This window comes from Schistocerca nitens, chromosome 6 (genome assembly GCF_023898315.1).
Source record: "Schistocerca nitens isolate TAMUIC-IGC-003100 chromosome 6, iqSchNite1.1, whole genome shotgun sequence".
Taxonomy (NCBI): domain Eukaryota; kingdom Metazoa; phylum Arthropoda; class Insecta; order Orthoptera; family Acrididae; genus Schistocerca; species Schistocerca nitens.
In genome coordinates this window covers 170,127,490-170,147,938 of record NC_064619.1, presented here as the reverse complement: position 1 = coordinate 170,147,938, position 20,449 = coordinate 170,127,490, and the positions used below count along the sequence as shown (strand labels likewise).

The 20,449-nt window shown below is 42.4% G+C and overlaps 1 protein-coding gene across 1 annotated transcript in view; it reads left to right on the top strand.

Moving 5' to 3' along the window:
- The first annotated feature begins 1,309 nt into the window (after positions 1 to 1,309).
- LOC126263274 (uncharacterized) overlaps positions 1,310 to 20,449 on the top strand; it is a 48,535-nt gene continuing 29,395 nt past the window's right edge. Inside the window, exon 1 of the mRNA XM_049960359.1 lies at positions 1,310 to 1,355. Within this exon, the coding sequence (XP_049816316.1) occupies positions 1,310 to 1,355 (46 nt within the window). The remainder of the gene's footprint in view (positions 1,356 to 20,449) is intronic.

The window sequence follows — 20,449 nt, the reverse complement described above, 5'->3', positions numbered from 1 at the left end:
AGAACTTCAGGAACAGTGCAGGATCAAGATCGAATTTCGAGAGGCCCTCGTACTGGCGAAACAGCCGTTTAGTTTGAGGAGGAAGATTAGAGAGGCTATAGAAATAGCCAAGCGACCCAACAATGTGAATAGAGAACACAGGTACGGGCTTCCAGCGTCTTGGCAGCCAGCAGTGACAGCTTTGCGGAAGGACAGTTCACAGTTCTCGCAGAGCAATAGGCGCGCGGTGGGCCACAGCTGCGGACGGTACGCAGAGTGCTGACGTTCCCTGGTCGATACTGGGAAGTTAGTAAACAACGCTACCCTGTAGTCGCCGCTCAGTTTCCTATTCGGCGATTTCCAACAATGGCAAGCAGTAAAGGAAACACTAATGGAAAACACCTATTTCCGCCAATGACAACACGCAATGCAAAGACCAATAAAATGAACTCCCAATACCCTTCCTCCTCACCCTCACATCCAATGATAGCACTCTTCCATAGTATATAAGTAACCAAAATAGTGCTCATTCGGCAGTTAGCAATACACCCTGAGGAAGGCGCTTTGTAACAGTCGCCGAAACGTCAGAATTTTATAGATGACAATGCGGCCTCAAATCCAGAAAAATTTTAGTGACAGTCTTTCTGGTTGTTTCACAAGAACTGATGCTTTGGTGAGTTGTTCATGTTTATAAAAACAGTTTCCTAATTATGAGGACACTGTTTTTATAAAAAAAAACAAATCTGAAAATGGTCATTATAGACCGAAACCGGTAATCTGTGAACAAAAAGTTTGTAACCATAGGCGTAAATTAAAGGAAATTAATGCAATACAGGTGTTGGTTTCAATTACCACTATTCAAGTAGTTCTGCAGTCAAGGTTTTCGCCATATCCTTCAACAGCAGGGTAAATGTATCGCTCTGAAGGGTGAATAGGTAGAGGAGAACTAATAACCTCACAACGTCACGGTCGTAACACGTTTTTCTCTAGGTCCTAATTAAAACTGTCACTATTCCTCGTCCACCCACAGCTCCGTGCCCATTCCTGTAGACCAGTGGTCGGCGCAGACAAGCTTATCGTCAGCGGCCAACCGCATCCGGGCCGAGGGAAGCGGCGCCCCCTTGTTCTGGTGGCTGGTCCGAGGACGCGTTCCAGAGCTGTCGCGGGCAAACAAAGGCCGGGTTGGAAAGTGCAGGCAGCGTTTGCGCTGGCCCTTTCTCCGGGGAATTTCTCCGGCGCCCTCCCACGCCATCCGGGGCGGCGACCCGGTGACCCGGTTGCGGGGCGGCCGGTGGACCGCGCTGCAGACGCCAGAAGCCAGACGTCCGCCATGGCCCGCGCGCGCACCACCACCGCCGCCGCCGCCGCCGCCTCCCGCCGCTGCCGCGCGCCGCCGCCGCCGCCGCTGCAGCTGCCTCTGCTCCTGCTCGTGCTGTTGGCAGCCTCAGCAGCCGCCGCGCACACACACCGCGTCGCCAAGGGCTTCTTCGGTGAGTTCAGCGTGTGCGTCGAGGACTTCCTGACACGCAGAATACGACACGCAACCCTGGACTTCGAGCTTACATTAATAATGTCGTCTGACTAGGGCCTCCCGTCGGGTAGACTGTTCGCCGGGTGCAAGTCTTTCGATTTGACGCCACTTCGGCGACTTGCGCGTCGATGGGGATGAAGTGATGATGATTAGGACAACACAACACCCAGTCCCTGAGCGGAGAAAATCTCCGACCCAGCCGGGAATCGAACATGGTCCCTTAGGATTGACATTCTGTCGCGCTGACCACTCAGCTAACGGGGACGGACCGAGCTTACATTCAACTTAAGCTTATGGTGTCCCCCGTGAAACGTGATAGACACGAGGGAATTAAGGGAATAGTCTCGTAAAATAATGAAGCTTTTACTCTAATTAATCAATTCGTCTCAAAACTTAAACATACAATTTCTGCATCTTGTTAAATATAATTACAAAGTTTCAACTCGATCTATCCACCCGTTTTTGAAATTATTATTTTTTATTTTGAAGTGTTGTTTTTTAAACTATTTTCTTTTATGTAGTAAATTTACTGTAATGTTCTAGAAAAATTGAAGACTGTATTTAATAACATAGACAAATAATTTTGTGTAAGCTTTCTTGGCCATCTTCTGCGTTGGCCTTAAAATTAATTTGCTATAGTATTCAGAGAAGTTGCAGCATTAGAAAATTGCAGCGAAATGCAGGAAGATCTCAGCGGATAGGCACTTGGTGCAGGGAGTGGCAACTGACCCTTAACATAGACAAATGTAATGTATTGCGAATACACAGAAAGAAGGATCCTTTATTGTATGATTATATGATAGCGGAATAAACACTGGTAGCAGTTACTTCTGTAAAATATCTGGGAGTATAAGGACGGAACGATTTGAAGTGGAATGATCATATAAAATTAATTTTTGGTAGGGCGGGTACCAGGTTGAGATTCATTGGGAGAGTCCTTAGAAAATGTAGTCCTTCAACAAAGGACGTGGCTTACAAAACACTCGTTCGACCTATACCTGAGTATTGCTCATCAGTGTGGGATCCGTACCAGGTCGGGATGACGGAGGAGATAGAGAAGATCCAAAGAAGAGCGGCTCGTTTCGTCACAGGGTTATTTGGTAAGCTTGATAGTGTTTCGGAGATGTTTAGCAAACTCAAGTGGCAGACTCTGCAAGAGAGGCGCTCTGCATCACGGTGTAGCTTGCTGTCCAGGTTCCGAGAGGTTGCGTTTCTGGATGAGGTATCGAATATATTGCTTGCCCCTGCTTATACCTCCCGAGGAGATCATGAATGTAAAATTAGAGAGATTCGAGCGCACACGGAGGCTTTCCGGCAGTCGTTCTTCCCGCGAACCATACGCGACTGGAACAGGAAAGGGAGGTAATGACAGTGGCACGTAAAGTGCCCTCCGCCACACACCGTTGGGTGGCTTGCGGAGTGTAAATGTAGATGTAGATGTAGAATTTTCAAAGTTCTCAATCTTTTTATTTAAATAATCGAAACATTCACTTATCAGTATTTTCTTTTATAAATACTTTTTTTTTTCAAATTATACGCAAGATTGTTAGCGCTGACAGTAAGAGTGTCCCCTAAAAGTTTCGTCCACTTTTAGAAAAAACATTATATTTTAATGTTCTGTTTCACAAATTAGAGATAAACGCAGTCAAAGTTACACAGCACAATCAAGCCCCGGTTCTTGCTATAAAATCCGCCTCGACTGTAACTTGTTCTTTCTGCTCTGTTCTGAGCTTCCGCAGCTTCTATGGCCGTCGCTCTGGACGCATGTCGTCTTCTTTTTTTTCAAATTCTGGGCACTGTTTGGCCTTTTGCTTCCTTCTTCGCTCGCCTCTAACTTTGCTCCTTCACGTCCTTAATCCTCACAGTAGAGTGGTCTCCGATGCTCTTATTGCTTCTGACAGATAGCACCCTTGATTGAACTGTGAAACAGCTTCTTTCACGGCTAGTTCTGCTTCTCTTTTAGACACAAATACATCCTTTGGGCACTTTGATCAGATTATTCTACGTAGACATTCAGTTGCATTTGGAGTCTTTCGAGAAGTGCATCTGGAGGGAATCATAACAGATGCCAGCCTCTGATAATCAGATATCATTCTAACAACAGCAGATGGCCTCAGAACAGTATGGTTTGCAGTTTTATTTGATTCTGCTTGTTCTCCTTTGGCAATGGCACGATAAGAAACGCCAAGAATTCCCGCCTTTTGGGGACTTCATGTGCTGCGAATTCTCATAAGGGCTCAGGCTGTGTTACAGTGTCACGTAGACTGCACCCTTCATTGCCGTAGTGTCTGGAGCATTGTCGACAATGGCTCTTCTGTAATAATGAGTCAGCTAACAACTGTTTCTTCTTTCAAACTTCCATGTACTTTCTCATCGAGAGTCACGTTTTGTGCCCGAATTTCTTTCGCCAATTTCTCAATCCTGCCCCACGTTCTTTGGCAATGCGAATAACACAATGTTCCTTCACAATTTCTGTGTTCCCATAGATATTCAGTTGAGTTTATTATATTTTTTTATACATTTCTCTTTCGAATTTCACAAAATCCTTTCGTATTATATCAGTGCATGTATGAATGAACATATCTCACCAAAAAAAGATTTTTTTATAAAAAAAATCAATATTTCCTTACCAGACCATTCCCTTAAAGGGGGGGGGGGGGCGTATGCGAAATTGCAATACTTTGAAGGAAACCTTGTAAAGTTCAAAGTTTTCAAGACAATTTTCCTATATCTGGCACAGTTGTTAAGACATGTTATGAGCATACGCATACAAGTTTTCATGGTTATTAACGTTACACGGTCTTAATTATAAAGAAATGAAATTTTTTCAACAAGGTGAGTACAAACGTTCCTTTTTTGAAAACGAAATTAATGTCTTTTTGTATAAAGTTTAATGTACCATTATTACAAATACTTGTGAAACAGAATTTTGGTATCTCCTTTCGCTGAATATTTACGGCTCTCCTAATATCTGTGTAAAAGTGCACCAAATTTTAAGCTTTTTGTTTCTTAAATAAGTGCCTTAATATTGCAGTAAATGAAAGTTCATTGCACAGAATGTTTCACTATAATATTAACTAATTGTAAGCCAAATTCAAGTACTGTAACGTCAGTGGTTTGTGAGGAAAAGGTACATAAAGCTTCGAAAATGTAAGAAGCGGAAAATCTGAATCGCAGATTTGTCTATGTTTGTATTATGTCTTGCCTTATCGGAGTGAACTAGTGCAAATCATATGCATACTCCTCTTCATCCTCTAGGACTCTTTTCTTTGTCTTCTTGGTTTAACCTGATTTTTAAACTGAGCAGTAATAACGTCAGTTGCATCAATTCTCGTCCTCTAAGGACTTGTTTTCTTGCTTGAGGAGACGTCTTCATTCATTATTACTGAGCTAGTTTTCAGGCTGTGTTTATGGCATTGAGAAAAACGACATTTTCTAAACATTTTAAACACTTTACTGGAATGAGTTATGCTGCAGATTGTAATAATAGATGTAGACACAACTTTCGTAAACGTTACTCCTTTGCAATTACTTCTAAACAAACACCATAAGCCAGAGAATACAACATCTGTGGCACTGATGCCATTCCAAAGCCTTTTTTATGTATCGTATACACATTCCCCGCGTTGTGACTGCATAAAACTATCAGAAATCACCGCAGGAATAAATATTATGTGAAAATACCTAACAAAAAAGGGGCGTGGCCTCGAAAAGCTTTTTCTGGTTATCATTTTTATCACGCTTTGGAGTGGAATTGGGATTTAATATTCAGGAACCGAAATTCCATTACCATATAGTAAATGAAAAGCCAATAAAATATTTTTTTTATTTTGGTTCCTTTCACTGATTTCCCCCCTTAATGACATCTAGCTGCTAGTGGACATTGATTTACATCAATGGGGAAAGTCGAAGATTTGTGCCAGACCGTGATTCGAACCCCGGTCTCTCGCACTTGGCAGATGCTCTGACCCTAAGCCACCTATTTTTTTATATACCATTTTGTTCGTTATGGTTCGTTGTATTTTTTCGGGGCGGACGTCCCATAACGTTTGTTCAAGTTTATCGCTCACCCATTAACTCAGTTTTTTTATTACAGAGGGCAGACCGAACACACTGAGCTATCGTGCCGGCTAGCCAACCGGACATAGCTGCATCGCCACTTCACGGATTACCCTTGCACGTTTCTCGTCAGACCCAAATCCTCAATTATCCGTATACTACTGACGTAATGCATCTGCCCATTAACGCCATTACTTGCGGCATTGCGTCGATTTCCGTAAGAGTTCGAGCATGATGTGTATCTGCACTGAATGGTTCATTGGTCACCCGCGTCTTAATTATATGTGAGGTGTCTGTTCTTTCGGACACATGTACGACTCAGCAACGTGATGGACCACTGTTCATGATGCACAGCGAGTATATAAAATAATAGGCAACGTTTAAACACCGCACACCTTACGAAAAATAAGACGAAAATCCTGTGTCGATATTTGTCCAAAATGCTTACAAGGGGACCTTGCGAACTTCCCTCACCAATTTGATCCATGTTGAGACGGTGGGTAGGCCAAGACTAGGATTTCAGCATATGTAAACAGGAACGAGCAACTCTCAATCGTTTTCGTTAGATCGAGCTTGAAAGTTTTAGGCCTCTTTATATGCTTTGTATGGTCGCAGATTTTCAAGCAGTCCGGAGCTGAGTGAGTAAGCGCTTAGTTCCATAAGCGCGAGGTCTACATATCGAATCTTATTGCTGGTACTTTCTTCTAATCCCCACGTACTTCTAATAATAGAGTTTTTCCTATTGTACTACCCATACGTGTTTCGGAGAAGTTTCTCCACCTTCGTTCAGTTTTAGTTATTATCTGTTGTGCAATATACAAAGCATTTATGCATTATTATATATACCACTTTTGAGATTATAGTATTTACGTTACTATAAGTACTGACAGAAATATTAACGTGAAGAATAAATATATACCTTGTTGTGACATATTCGTGTTCACATGTCTGTTTGGTATTGACAACACAGTTACAATTATTACCTTCCAATATGTCATCTGCAGTTAATAAGCGTTTGTTTTTTTACCAGTACGTAATTTCTCACAACTTTTTAATGTCTAATATAATATTATCGTTTTTTTCTTTCTATGGCAGTACTGTTGTTATAATTTGTTGCTCTGTAAACAAAGATCCGCTATTTTACTCTTTGACTACCATTTTTAGCTAATCTTTGTTTACAAAACAACAAAACATAACGGCAATAGTGCTATAGAAAGAAAAAAAACGATAGTACCATATTAGGCAAAAAAGTTGTGACAAGTTACTTAACAAAACAATTATAAACGCTTATTGATTGCAGATTACATACTGGAAAGTAATAATTGCGGCTGTGTTGCAAATACCAAACATTTGTGAACACCAACACGTAATAATAAGATACATGTTCATTCTACAGTATTTCTGTCAGTACTTATAGTAATGTAAATACCATAATCTCAAAAAACTGGGAAATATCATAATGCATAAATTCTTTGTATATTGTTCAACAGGTAATAAATAAAACCCACTGAAGCAGGAGAAACTTCTCCGAAACCTGTATGGGAAGTAAAATTGTGTTTGATCAAGGCAGAACCACATTTTTCATATTACATATCAGGAAGAAAACGCGCTCAAGGAGAGAGCTTCAACCACAAAATGACTATCTAACAACAGATTTATTTTGACTGCGCAATTTATCAAATTAATGATTCAGTTATTATTTACATAATAAAATATCAAATTAATGATTCAATTATTATTTACATAATATTTATCCTGAAAAATACAGAAACAACTTTTTCCTTAAGAGGACTGGAAATAAAAAAAGGGTACACGAGGATTTTCAATCAAATCAACAGAGTCATTTCATTTATGTTATTGTATATACATCTGTGATCAGTATAATATGGAATCTATGGAGCACTCCATGAATCAGGACGATACTAATCGTAGAAACTTGGAAAACAATAGTTATTACGAGATGCAGGACGTGTGATGAACGATGAATTTTTCCATATACATGATTTTCAATGTGTCTGTTGTAAAACAAACTTGGTTTAAATTCATAAACGGTTCTCCGTAATCACACACCTTAGCGGTGTACCACTCATATACAAGCATATCGACGAATATTAGCGCGGAGACTGATGGTATACCACTGACTGAATTTTTACGCGGATTCATCTAGAAGCTGTGTCTCTATTCTGTTCGATGATTTCCCGCAGTTTAATGGTATAATGTTCTTCGCCAGCATGTAAAAATAAGGATACAGTAGAGGAGTACATTTGGAACAGATTACTTTCAGACTGCACTTTGGCAGAATATTGTGGGAATGAAGAAAAGAAGTTCCAGTTGTTAGACTCGACCCAAGGACCTCGCGGGTACGAAACTAACCGCTTACTCACTAAGCTGCGCACCATTCAAAATACTGTATATAAGCAGGCCTAAAATTTTCGAACTTGATTTTCTCGAAAACAATTGAGAGTTGCGTCTATACGTTGAAGTCCTAGTCGTGTCCTACACATCCTGTCAATATGAATCAAATCGGTGAGGGGAAGTGCGTACGGTCACTTTGTTAATGACAAATTATTAGATCAGCTCGTGCAGCTTGACGCAAAGCGCGCTAAATCCGTAGATCACTTTTACACGAATATTGCGCAATTAATGGCTTTATAATTTAAAAATGAGGGAGAAACATCATTCTTCTATACAGGCATTTACATACCGGTACTTCCTGGTCTAGTTAATGGGCAGGAAGTATACCGTGACATTATAGTAGGGACCAACTTGAAATTTGCCGAAAGTAATTTAAAGAAACCACGGAAAATCTAACTCGGGTGACCGGACACAGACTGGAATCTCTGTCCATCGGAATGCAACACTAGTTGGTTTACAACAGCGGCACCCCGTTCGATTTTTCCCTGCTGTACAGTACTGGTTCCAAAACAAGTTATCTAATAATGTAACATTCTAGTGGAACATAGTTCATTCATTTCACATTACCATCACTACACACGGCACACACACTTATACAAATTATATCATAATGCAACACTACATACTGTCAAATGACACCAAGACCACAGCGAATGTGTGTGGTTTCCATGTCGTGTATTTCCCCTTCCCATTTGATTGTCTGGAAAGTGCTCGTATTTTGTGCATTTGTTCCCGAGAAAAGAATTTCACAGCCGTATAATAAGAGATATTGAACTCATAAAGAGGGTAAGATGTTAGCATTGTATATTGCAGCTCTCTGGAAATAGAGCAAGTGTACCGGTTTCTTTGCCTCTTCAGTGTATAACAGAAGCAGACGCTTACAACAGTGACAACCTCGCATTTTACACGATCTAAAATCAAAGTGTGCAGCCACAGCTGTCAGTAGCACTGCAGCAGTGAACACAAGTCTCAAGTCTACAGACTACACTTATACATGTTTGTAAGATGCGCGCGGGGGGGGGGGGGGGGAGAGGGGGGGGGGAGTTGCTGTCTTTTTCTGCCTGCTTTGGGAAAAGTCTTACTTTTTCTTATTGGTGATAAAGTTAATCATCGCCGGTGGCCTCCCAACTCTCCAGACCTCACACCTTATGACTTTCATCTGTGGGGTTACGTAAAAGACCGCGTTTTTATCCCATGCCATGCGGCATGGATTCGATTAGTATCTGAAATAGTGCTGGAGGGAATGACACCTTGAATCCTGCAGGGTTGTCCATAAATCCGTAAGAGTACGAGGGGGCGCAGATCTCTTCTGAACAGCACGTTGCAAAGCATCTCAGATATGCTTAATAATGTTCTTTTCTGGGGAGTATGTTGGTCAGCGGAAGTTTTTAAACTCAGAGGAGTGTTCCTAGAGCCACGCTGTAGCAATTCCGGAGGTGTTGGGCGTCACATTGTCCTGCTGGAATTGCCCAAGTTCGTCGGAATGCACAATGGACATGAATAGATGCAGGTGATCAGACAGGATGCTTATGTACGTGTCACCTGTCAGAGTCGTAACTAGACGTATCACAAGTCTCATATCACTCCAACGGCACACGCCCTGCACCATTACAGAGCCTCCACCAGCTTGAACAATCCCATGCTGACATGCAGGGTCCATGGATTCATGAGGTTGTCTCCACACCCACACACGTCCATCTGCTCGATACAATTTGAAACGAGACCGTCCGACCAGGCAACGTGTTTCCAGTCATCAACAGTCCAATCTCAGTTCTGACGGGGCAGGCGACGCGTAAAGCTTTGTGTCGTGCAGTCATCAAGGGTACACGAGTCGGCCTTCAGCTCTGAAAGCCCATATCGATGATGTTTCGTTGTGGTTCGCAGGCTGACACTTGTTGATCGCCCAGCATTGAAATCTGTAGTAATACGCTTAAGGGTCGCACGTCTGTCACGTAGAACTATTCTCTCCAGTCGTCGTTGGTCCGTTTGTAGTATCTTTTTGTGTCAGCAGCGATTTCGGAGATTTGATGTTTTACTGGATTCCTGATATTCACGGAACACTCGTGAAGTGGTCGTACCAGAAAATCCCCACTTTATCGCTACTTCGAAAATGCTGTCCCCCATCGCTTGTGCGCTGACTATAACACCACGTTCAAACTCACTTAAATCTTGATAATCTACCATTGTAGCAGCAGTAACCGACCTAACAACTGCGCCAGACACTTAATGCCTTATATAGGCGTTGCCGACCGCAGCGCCGTATTCTGCCTGTTTATATACCTCTGTATTTGAATACGCATGCCTATACTAGTTTCTTTGGTGCTTTAGTTAATTCTTAAGTAAAGTGTGTGGCAAACGTGCTTCTCAAATTTTCAAACAAATGCTCTTAAATGACGTATTTCTCTGAATTATAATTTCTTGAAGTTATGGCAAAGCGATGTACTAGGTACTGATATAAACACATCATTATTAATGTATTAAAATGTTATGTAGTTTATTGTTACGTTATTTATTGCTATTGTGTCCTAGGCATCTGTCGTGCCACTTTAAAAGTGGGGATCACAACAAAATCTATTTGGTGGGGATGGGCTAGGCGGAGGAAGAGGATAGTAACAAACCGCATTATATGCTCCTCAGACAATTATTTAAGACAGAGACAAAAGTTTCTTTTTTCTGTCCTGAGACGTGAATGGGAATTTGGATTGAGCAGAGAGGCGTCCTGGGATACATAGTCTGAGCAAATGTTCAAAGCCACTGTGCCAGGATAGTATAGTGGTTAGGGCTCGAATCCTGCCCTTGGTAAAAATTTTGCCGCGCGTGATTAGCCGAGCAGTCAGAGGCACTGCAGTCATGGATGGTGCGGCTGGTCCCGGCAGAGGTTCGAGTCCTCCCTCGGACATGGCTGTGTGTTTTTGTGCTTAGGATAATTTAGATTAAGCTTAAGCTTACAAGCTTAGGGACTGATGCCCTAAGCAGTTAAGTCCCATAATATTTCACACACATTTGAACATTTTTGGTAAAAATTTTCATTCGTCGCTTCAGTCTGCATATCCATATTTTCGTAGCGGCCCCTTATCAGTTAGAGGGCCCGCACAACAGACAAGCAAAGTGGGCTGCCGACCTCCCTTCAAGAGATCAGATCGAAACATCGCCAGTGGATGTAAACAACAACAGACTCTGCATAAACACGGAACTACTTCGTGAAAAAAAATGGTCCAAATGGCTCTGAGCACTATGGAACTTAACATCTGAGGTCATCAGTCCCCTAGACTTTTTAAATGGCATCCGTCCATCCTTGAGGGATGATGGTGTAGCATGCTTGGTTCAGAGTCTGCAGCGTCTGCTGTGGCTAAAAAGTCCTACTTGAGAGTGGCAGTCCCTACTGCAGTTTGGACATGTGAAATTTGAGGGACATCGAACAGAAGCCGCTCTGTCTCTTCGCTTTGTCCTCTTCCTGATTTGTTCCTGTGTGCGTTTGTCCTCTGAGAGCTTGACGCCGTTGCGCACAGTTACTCGCCACTTGACACGGTCATCTGCAATGCTTTCCCAGCGACTTGGATTGATTCTGGTCTTGGTCAGGTCTCTCTTGCAGACATCCTTGAAACGAAGATGCGGTCGTCCCACTGGCCCCACACCTTCCTGAAGTTCGCTGTACAGCAGCTGTTTCGGTATCCGTTCAGGATCCATGTGCCTACATGTTCCAACCATCTTAGACGTCGATGACTCAGGAGTGCAAAGATGCTGGTTGTGCTTGCACGATGAAAGACTTCGGTGTTGGGTACTCTATCTCTCCAAGAGATCTGAAGGATCTTCCGGAGACAGCGGAGATGGAAGCTGTTGTGTCGAGATTCATGCCTAGAAAGAGTTGTCCATGTCTCACAGCGTTGTAGACTTTTAATTTAGTTTTTCTGGTAAGCAGTCCGTTGTTCCATACTCTGTTTTTCAATCTAGCCATGACAGATGATGCCTTTGCGATTCTGTTAGTAAGTTCAGTGTCCATGGACAAGTTGCTACATATTGTGGATCCCAAGTAGGTAAAGTCGTCAACTATCTGGAGAGGATTGCCATCAATGCTAATGAATGGAAGGTTGGTAGTGCTCTGCGCCATTATCTTAGTCTTTTGAAGGCTGATGAGTAGACCAAACTTTTCGCAGGCATTTGATAATTTGTTGATTATATACTGCAGCTCATCTTCTGTGTTCGCTACTAGAGCTGCATCGTCCGCATATAACAACTCACGGATAACAACTGTATTTACTTTGGTCTTGGCCTTGAGGCGAGCAATGTTGAAAAGATTTCCATCAGACCTCGTATGTAGATACACTCCCTCCTCACAGTCTTCAAAGGCAAATCTGAGCAGAAGGGAAAAGAAAATCTCAAATAATGTAGGAGCTAACACACACCCCTGTTTCATACCGCTATTAACAGGGAATGCTTCTGATTTTTTACCGTTGAAGCAAATTGTTTCTTGTGTTTTCTCATGGAAAGAGACAATTATCTGCAGTAGTTTAGGTGGGCATCCAGTCTTCTGCAACAGTTTGAAAAGCCTATTCCTGCTCACTAAATCAAACGCTTTAACAAGACTTAGAACTACTTAAACCTAACTAATCTAAGGACAGCACACACATCCATGTCCGAGGCAGGATTCGAACCTGCGATCGTAGCAGCAGTGCGGTTCCAGACTGGAGCGCCTAGAACCGCTTGGGCACAACGGCCAGCTCGTGAAAAGCCGTGTGACAGAGACCTACGAATTGGAACTAATGTGACTAAGTGTAGCACTTCGCCGAATCGGCGTTATAAGCACGCCAGCAGAGTCAGACCGGCAGTGTGTACCTACAGTTAGGAGAATTCCGCCCAATACCTACGCCGGCTCTAGCATAGTAGACACTCGCCATAGCATTCAGAAAAAAGTTGTATCTTTGTAATTGTGTAGCTTAGTATTTTGGTTATTATTTTCTTTTCATCGTGTCGTACTCTTATCTGGTTTCTGCCACGATTGTGCTTCTTGTTTTTTTTTTTACGTTTGGAAGGCAGTGCACGGCAAGAAGGTGTTTTAGTTATAAAGAAGTTCGTTCAAACTTGATCGTTAGTTCTTTTCTGTCAACTGCAGGACACTAGACGCATAATACATGTTGAAAAAGTCTCTGGAACCACACGGTTTCTTTTTATTAAAATAGGTGAAGTTTTTAGGGAAAGGCTCTTCAGTTTACTGTACACCATGCGAAAGTAAAACTGTAACTGTTGAAGGTTTGAGATACTGAGCCACGATATCAGCTGCCCGGCATTGGTGAGGAATCGCCACCAGGCCACCACTAACGGAACACTGCTTCAGTAGTGGCTTTCCACCCGACGAGATTCGGTGGCACCGCTGACAAGCCGAACAGTGCGTGGCCTCAAGCGGACCGTCGGCCCGTCACGTACTGGGACGGGTCGCTGCTCATTGTTATTTGGTAGTACGGTCGGGCAGGTCATGTGGTTGGCTAGACATGGAGTCAATACAAGGGCTTTCATCTGTGAAGTTGTGAAGAATATTTAAATAAAATGGAGAAGGTTAAACCATGGGAATCAGTCATTTCCAAGTTTTTACTGGACTTCGGAGGCAAAAGTGCTGTAGGAAAAAAAAAAAAACTGGTGAGTGTGGAAACAGCAGTGATTAACAGACTGGAGATGCTCCACATTTCCATTTTATTAAACGAATAAAAACGACAGACCTAGCATATTCAGTTCTGTACAACTCCAGTCACTACGCCAGTTATACGAAGGTAATCCCAAAAGTAAGGTCTCCTATTTTTTATGAGTACATAGACCTGTTTATTTTTACAATGGTTTACATCAGTTTACAGCTTGAATATTTAGCTATTTTTCGACATAATCACCATTTCTGCCGATGCATTTTTGTAGACGCTGTGGCAGTTTTTGTATGCTCATGTCATACCAGCTCGCCGCCATGCTGTTCGTAAAGTTTTGAACCTCTTCTTTCACCTCGTCGTCGGAGCTGAATCGCCTTCCGGCCAAATGTTCTTTTAACCTAGGGAACAGGTGATAGTCACTGGGCGCCCAGGACTATAGGGCGGGTGAGTGATTATGTTCCACTGAAACTGTTGCAGGAGAGCAACGGTTTGCCAAGCGATGTGTGGGCGGGCGTTGTCATGGAGAATGTGTACGCCCTTGCTCAACATTCCTCTTCTCCGGTTCTGAATGGCCGTTTTAGTTTGTTCAGAGTCTCACAGTACCTGTCAGCGTTAATTGTGGTCCCAGTGGGCATGAAGTCGACCAACAACGCCCCTTTCCGATCCCAAAAAACGGTTGTCATAACTTTACCGGCAGACTGTGTTTTTTTGAATTTCCGCGGCTTTGGCGAAGAAGGATGCCGCCACTGGCGTGATTGTTGCTTGGTCTCAGATGTAAAGTGGAATGCCCAGGTTTCGTCACCCGTGACAACTGAGTCCAGAAAGTTGTTCTGTTCGGCTGCAAGGCGATGAAGAAATGCTCAGGAAGCATCAGCTCGTTGCCGCATGTGGTCCTCAGTCAGCATGCGTGGCACCCATCTTGCGCACACCTTCCGGTGGTTCAATAGTTCCGTTAAAATTCTGTGAGCGGTGCTTTGGGAAACCTCAGGAACCAACGTGCAGAGATGATCCAGTGTGATCTGCCGATCTCCACGCATGCTTTACTCAACCTTCAACACCGTCTCCTCAGAAATTGACGGTCTCCCGCTCCTTTGTTCGTCGTGAACTTCGGTCCGACCAGCTGCAAACTCTACACCACTTATGAACATTTTTGACATCCATGCACGACTCCCCATGCACTTCCGTCAATCGGCAATGGATTTCAAAAACCGAATAGTTGCGCGCAATTCGCACTTGGCGGTAACATCCAACGGGAGCTCCATTCTCAACGGCTGCCAAGCCAAGACTGAGCGCCTCAGCGCGGCGTGCTCATGTTTACACACAGCGCGTGAAGCACTCTTCATAACAGTGTGACCAATTGACACACAGAGTTCTGTAGTTGTAAAAAAACAGGAGACCTTACTTTTGGGATTACCCTCGTAAGTCTAACACATGGTGAGGAAGTAATAGAGCGGAGAGGTCAAAATTTTAAGTGTCCCTATTGATGAGAATTTCAACTGGAGAAAGCAAATTTTTAGAGTTCCTAAAACAACTTAGTTTAGCTACGATTGCACATTGACTGATTGCACATCTTTGTGCTAGATATGTCAGTAAGTTGACATATATTGCATTTTTTCATTCATTAATGTCTACTAGAGGCAAACAAAGGCCTTAATTGGAAGAAGACATTTCTGAGAATATACGTTTGGGATACAGCATTGTATGGTAGTGAAACATGGACTATGGGAAAACCGGAACAGAAGAGAATCGAAGCATTTGATATGTGGTGCCACAGACGAATGTTGAAAGTCAGATGGACTGTTAGGGTAAGGAATGAGGAGGTTCTGCGCAGCATCGGAGAGGAAAGGAATGTGTGGAAAACAATGACAAGGAGAAGGGACAGTATGATAGGACATCTGTTAAGATATCAGGGATTGACTTCCCTGGTACTGGAGGGAGCTGTAGAGGGCAAAAACAGTAGAGGAAGACAGAGATTGAAAAATATCCAGTAGATAAATGAGGACGCAGGTTGCAAGTGCTACTCTCATATGCAGAGATTGACACAGGAGAGAAATTCGTGGCGGGCCGCAGAATTTCAGTCAGAAGACTGATAACTCAAAAAATATTCATATGGAATAATGTTCTGGGGTAACTTAACCTTAGGAAAGAAAGTATTCATTGCTCAAAAACGTGCTGTAAGATTAATATATGGGGCTCACCCAGGATCCTCTTGTGGACATCTGTTTAAGGGGTTGGACATTTCTCATTAACATCGTTGTGAATAATCCAGAGCAGTTCAAAAGGAATTATGATATACATAATTACAACAGCAGAAGGAAAATTTACTTTCATTATTCGTATTAAGGTTGTCTTTAGCACAAAAAGGGGTGCACAATGGTGCAACTAAAATTTTTGATCACTTATGCAGTGATACAAATTGTCTGACAAACAGCAAAGTAAAATTTGAAAACAAACTGAAAAAGTTTTTCCTTGACAACTCCTTCCATTCCGTAAAACAATTTCTGTTATTGTAGTGTGCAAGCAGTGGTAGGTAGGAATTACTCACACCTGTTTACTAAAAAATTTTAGATGTTCAGCATATTTACGAATTAATTTGTTAAGTGAATGTAAAATGACTAGTCCGCATCATTATGGTTTATCGTGCAAATGATCCAAGGAACATGAAACTGAGGAAACTAAACATCCAAAATTTACTTCATTTAAATGAGATTTCGAACAAGATGATCTCGTATTTGTTCATTCTGCCTGGTAGGTATCCCTCTGTGCTGACAAACCATTCTGCATATTTGTAATGAACATTGTTAACATCTTCGTGTTTGTGTTGGATCTACTGATATGTTATATAAAACATAAGTAGTCAAAGTGACTTCAAGAAACTGTGTAATACACAGCTTGTTTTTTATAACGTCATCAGAAGGTTCTGGAGATAGGTTCAAAGTTCAACGAAAAACCCTCCACTTGTTAGCAACAATGCCGAAAGTACATTCAATATATCTTCTAGCCCCAATAATAAAATGATCCATTGTCAGATGACTTGATGACATGTATATGTTTACCATCTATAGCCATCATACAGTCGGGGAAATTGGCTGCCCTTTCGAAGGTTGTGACAGATTCCAGGAGTTGACTCACTGCCAGATAGGGGAACTACAAAGATCTCAATTACTGCAGGATAACCTGATGCACCTGTTGTATGGTCACAGATGTAGTTGATAGACCAAATCGAGATTGTCGGTGAAGCTCCAAGACCTAAAAATGGCAAATGCCTATTATAAGCAAGAAGCATTTCCTTTGCCTTTCCAATGCTATCGTTACACAAAACTCTCAGAATACGGTGCTTATGGATACTGGATATTTTTTTCGTTTCCTTTTCAGCATTCTGAGTCTTGGTCACCTTTGTGCTCATACGGCAAAGACTACCAAATCCACCGGTTAGTCCCTCAACCGTTAGGGGTAAAACTCAATGGGAACCGGGGCAAGTAAGGCTAGCAACCTGCTTCCCTGGTACTTTAAATATGATGCTGGTAACAATCAGAGCAAAATGCCTCGGACCTTTGGAGGTGACGGAGTCCCACGTCTAACTGACAAACTAGGGACTCCTAAGATATGACTTGGCAAACAAATGGTAATGGGGGCTACTCTTGGAAGAAGGTAGAGCTGGCAGAGGCTGCAAGTAAGATGGGGCTGGACGTTTTAGCTGTTAGTGACATCCGGGTAAGGGGTGAGAAAGAAGAGGAAGTGGGAGAATACAAGGTCTACCTGTCACCAGTCAAAGCAGGAATAGCACAATGGGGTGTAGAGCTTTACATCAGGAAAGAAATGGAACCCAGCGTAGTTGCAATAAGGTATGTAAACGAACGACTGATGTGGATAGATTTGACAGTGTCTAGCAAGAAAATTAGGATTGTGTCTGTATATTCGCATTGTGAAGGGACAGATCAAGATAAGATGGATAGTTTTTATGATGCACTCAGTGATGTAGTTGTTAGAGTAAAGGACAAGGACAATGTTCTGCTCATGGGTGATTTTAATGCCAGGATTGGAAATCGAACAGAAGGGTATGAAAAGGTTATGGGTAAATTTGGAGAGGATATGGAGGCCAACAGGAACGGGAAACAACTCTTGGATTTCTGTGCTAGTATGGGCTTAGTAATCACAAACTCCTTTTTTAAAAATCAGAACATTCACAGGTATACTGGGGAAGGCAGGGGAATCAGATCTGTCATTGACTATATAGTAACAGATCAGGAATTCAGGAAGGCTGTGAGGGACACACGTGTATTCAGGGGATTCTTTGATGACACTGATCATTATTTAATCTGCAGTGAAATTGGTATTGTGAGGCCGAAAGTGCATGAGGTCAGGTCCACTCCATAAGAGTGGAGAAACTTCAGGATAAGGAAATCAGGCACAAGCACATAACAGTGATCTCAGAAAGGTACCAGTTAGTTGAATGTAGACAATTACAGTCATTGGAAAAGGAATGGACAAGGTACAGGGACACAGTACTAGAAGTGGCTAAAGAATGTCTTGGAACAGTAGTGTGTAAAGGTAGGATGAAGCAAACAGCTTGGTGGAATGACACAGTCAAGGCAGCCTGTAAAAGGAAAAAGAAGGCGTATCAAAAATGGCTACATACTAGAACTCAGGTAGACAGAGAAAGTTATGTTGAAGAAAGAAACAAAACCAAACAGATAATTGCAGCATCCAAGAAGAAATCTTGGGGAGACTTTGGAAACAGGTTGGAGACTTTGGGTCAAGCTGCTGGAAAACCATTCTGGAGTGTAATTAGCAGTCTTCGAAAGGGACGTAAGAAGGAAATGACAAGTATTTTGGACAGGTCAGGAAAACTGCTGGTGAATCCTGTGGATTCCTTGGGCAGCTGGAGGGAATAGTTTGAAGAGTTGCTCAATGTAGGTGAAAATACGATCAGTAATGTTTCAGATTTCGAGGTAGAATGGGATAGGAATGATGATGGAAATAGGATCACATTTGAGGAAGTGGAGAAAATGGTCAATAGATTGCAGTGCAATAAAGCAGCTGGGGTGAATGAAATTAAGTCGGAACTCATCAAATACAGTGGAATGCCAGGTCTTAAATGGCTACACAGGATAATTGAAATGGCCTGGGAGTCGGGAGAGGTTCCATCAGACTGGACAAAAGCAGTAATCACACCAATCTTTAAACATGGAAACAGAAAAGGTTGTAACAACTACAGAGGTATCTCTTTAATCAGCGTTGTGGGTAAAATCTTCTCAGGTATTGTTGAAAGGAAAGTGCGAGTATTAGTTGAGGACCAATTGGATGAAAATCAGTGTGGGTTTAGGCCTCTTTGAGGTTGTTAGGACCAGATCTTTAGCTTACGGCAAGTAATGGAGAAGTGTTGTGAGTGGAACAGGGAATTGTATCTATGCTTTATAGATCTAGAAAAGGCATATGACCGGGTTCCTAGGAGGAAGTTATTGTCTGTTCTACGAGATTATGGAATAGGAGGCAAACTTTTGCAAGCAATTAAAGGTCTTTACATGGATAGTCAGGCAGCAGTTAGAGTTGACGGTAAATGGAGTTCATGGTTTAGAGTAGTTTCAGGGGTGAGACAAGGCTGCAACCTGTCTCCACTGTTGTTCATATTATTTGTGGATCATATGTTGAAAACAATAGACTGGGTGGGTGAGATTAAGATATGTGAACACAAAATAAGCAGTCTCGCGTATGCGGATGACTTAGTTGTGATGGCAGATTCGATTGAAAGTTTGCAAAGTAATATTTCAGAGCTAGATCAGAAATGTAAGGACTATGGTATGAAGATTAGCATCTCCAAAACGAAAGTAATGTCAGTGGGAAAGAGATATAAACGGATTGAGTGCTAAATAGGAGGAACAAAGTTAGAACAGGTGGACAGTTTCAAGTACTTAGGATGCATATTCTCACAGGATGGCAACATAGTGAAAGAACTGGAAGCGATGTGTAGCAAAGCTAATGCAGTGAGTGCTCAGCTACGATCTACTCTCTTGTGCAAGAAGGAAGTCAGTACCAAGACTAAGTTATCTGTGCACCGTTCAATATTTCGACCAACTTTGTTGTATGGGAGCGAAAGCTGGGTGGATTCAGGTTACCTTATCAATAAGGTTGAGGTTACGGATATGAAAGTAGCTAGGATGATTGCAGGTATTAGTAGATGGGAACAATGGCAGGAGGGTGTCCACAATGAGGAAATCAAAGAAAAACTGGGAATGAACTCTATAGATGTAGCAGTCAGGGCGAACAGGCTTAGATGGTGGGGTCATGTTACACGCATGGGAGAAGCAAGGTTACCCAAGAGACTCGTGGGTTCAGCAGTAGAGGGTAGGAGGAGTCGGGGCAGACCAAGGAGAAGGTACCTGGATTCGGTTAAGAATGATTTGGAAGTAATAGGCTTAACATCAGAAGAGGCACCAATGTTAGCACTGAATAGGGGATCATGGAGGAACGCTGAAAGGCATAATCAGTCTTAAATGATGATGATGATGATGATGATGATTTTCAGCATCCACTTTTCACAGAAAGTAGAAAATCGTAAGGGATTCTTACAACTGATAATCGCCCAAAAAGAAGAAAGAGCAGTCTAATACTGCAGCTTCTGAGTGAAAACAATACATTTACTTCGAGAATTTAGTATTTCTTACGAGGGTTGAATGAAAAGTAATGCCCCACCTTCATTAATTGGGTTTGGATGGGCATATTTTAATAAAGCAAATGGAGAAATTGTGTGACGTAACACTGCGCCACACTGAGAAGGAAGCCGAAAGGCACGCGTACACGCACGCCGACTGGCGTCAAGTCTGGAACAGGATAC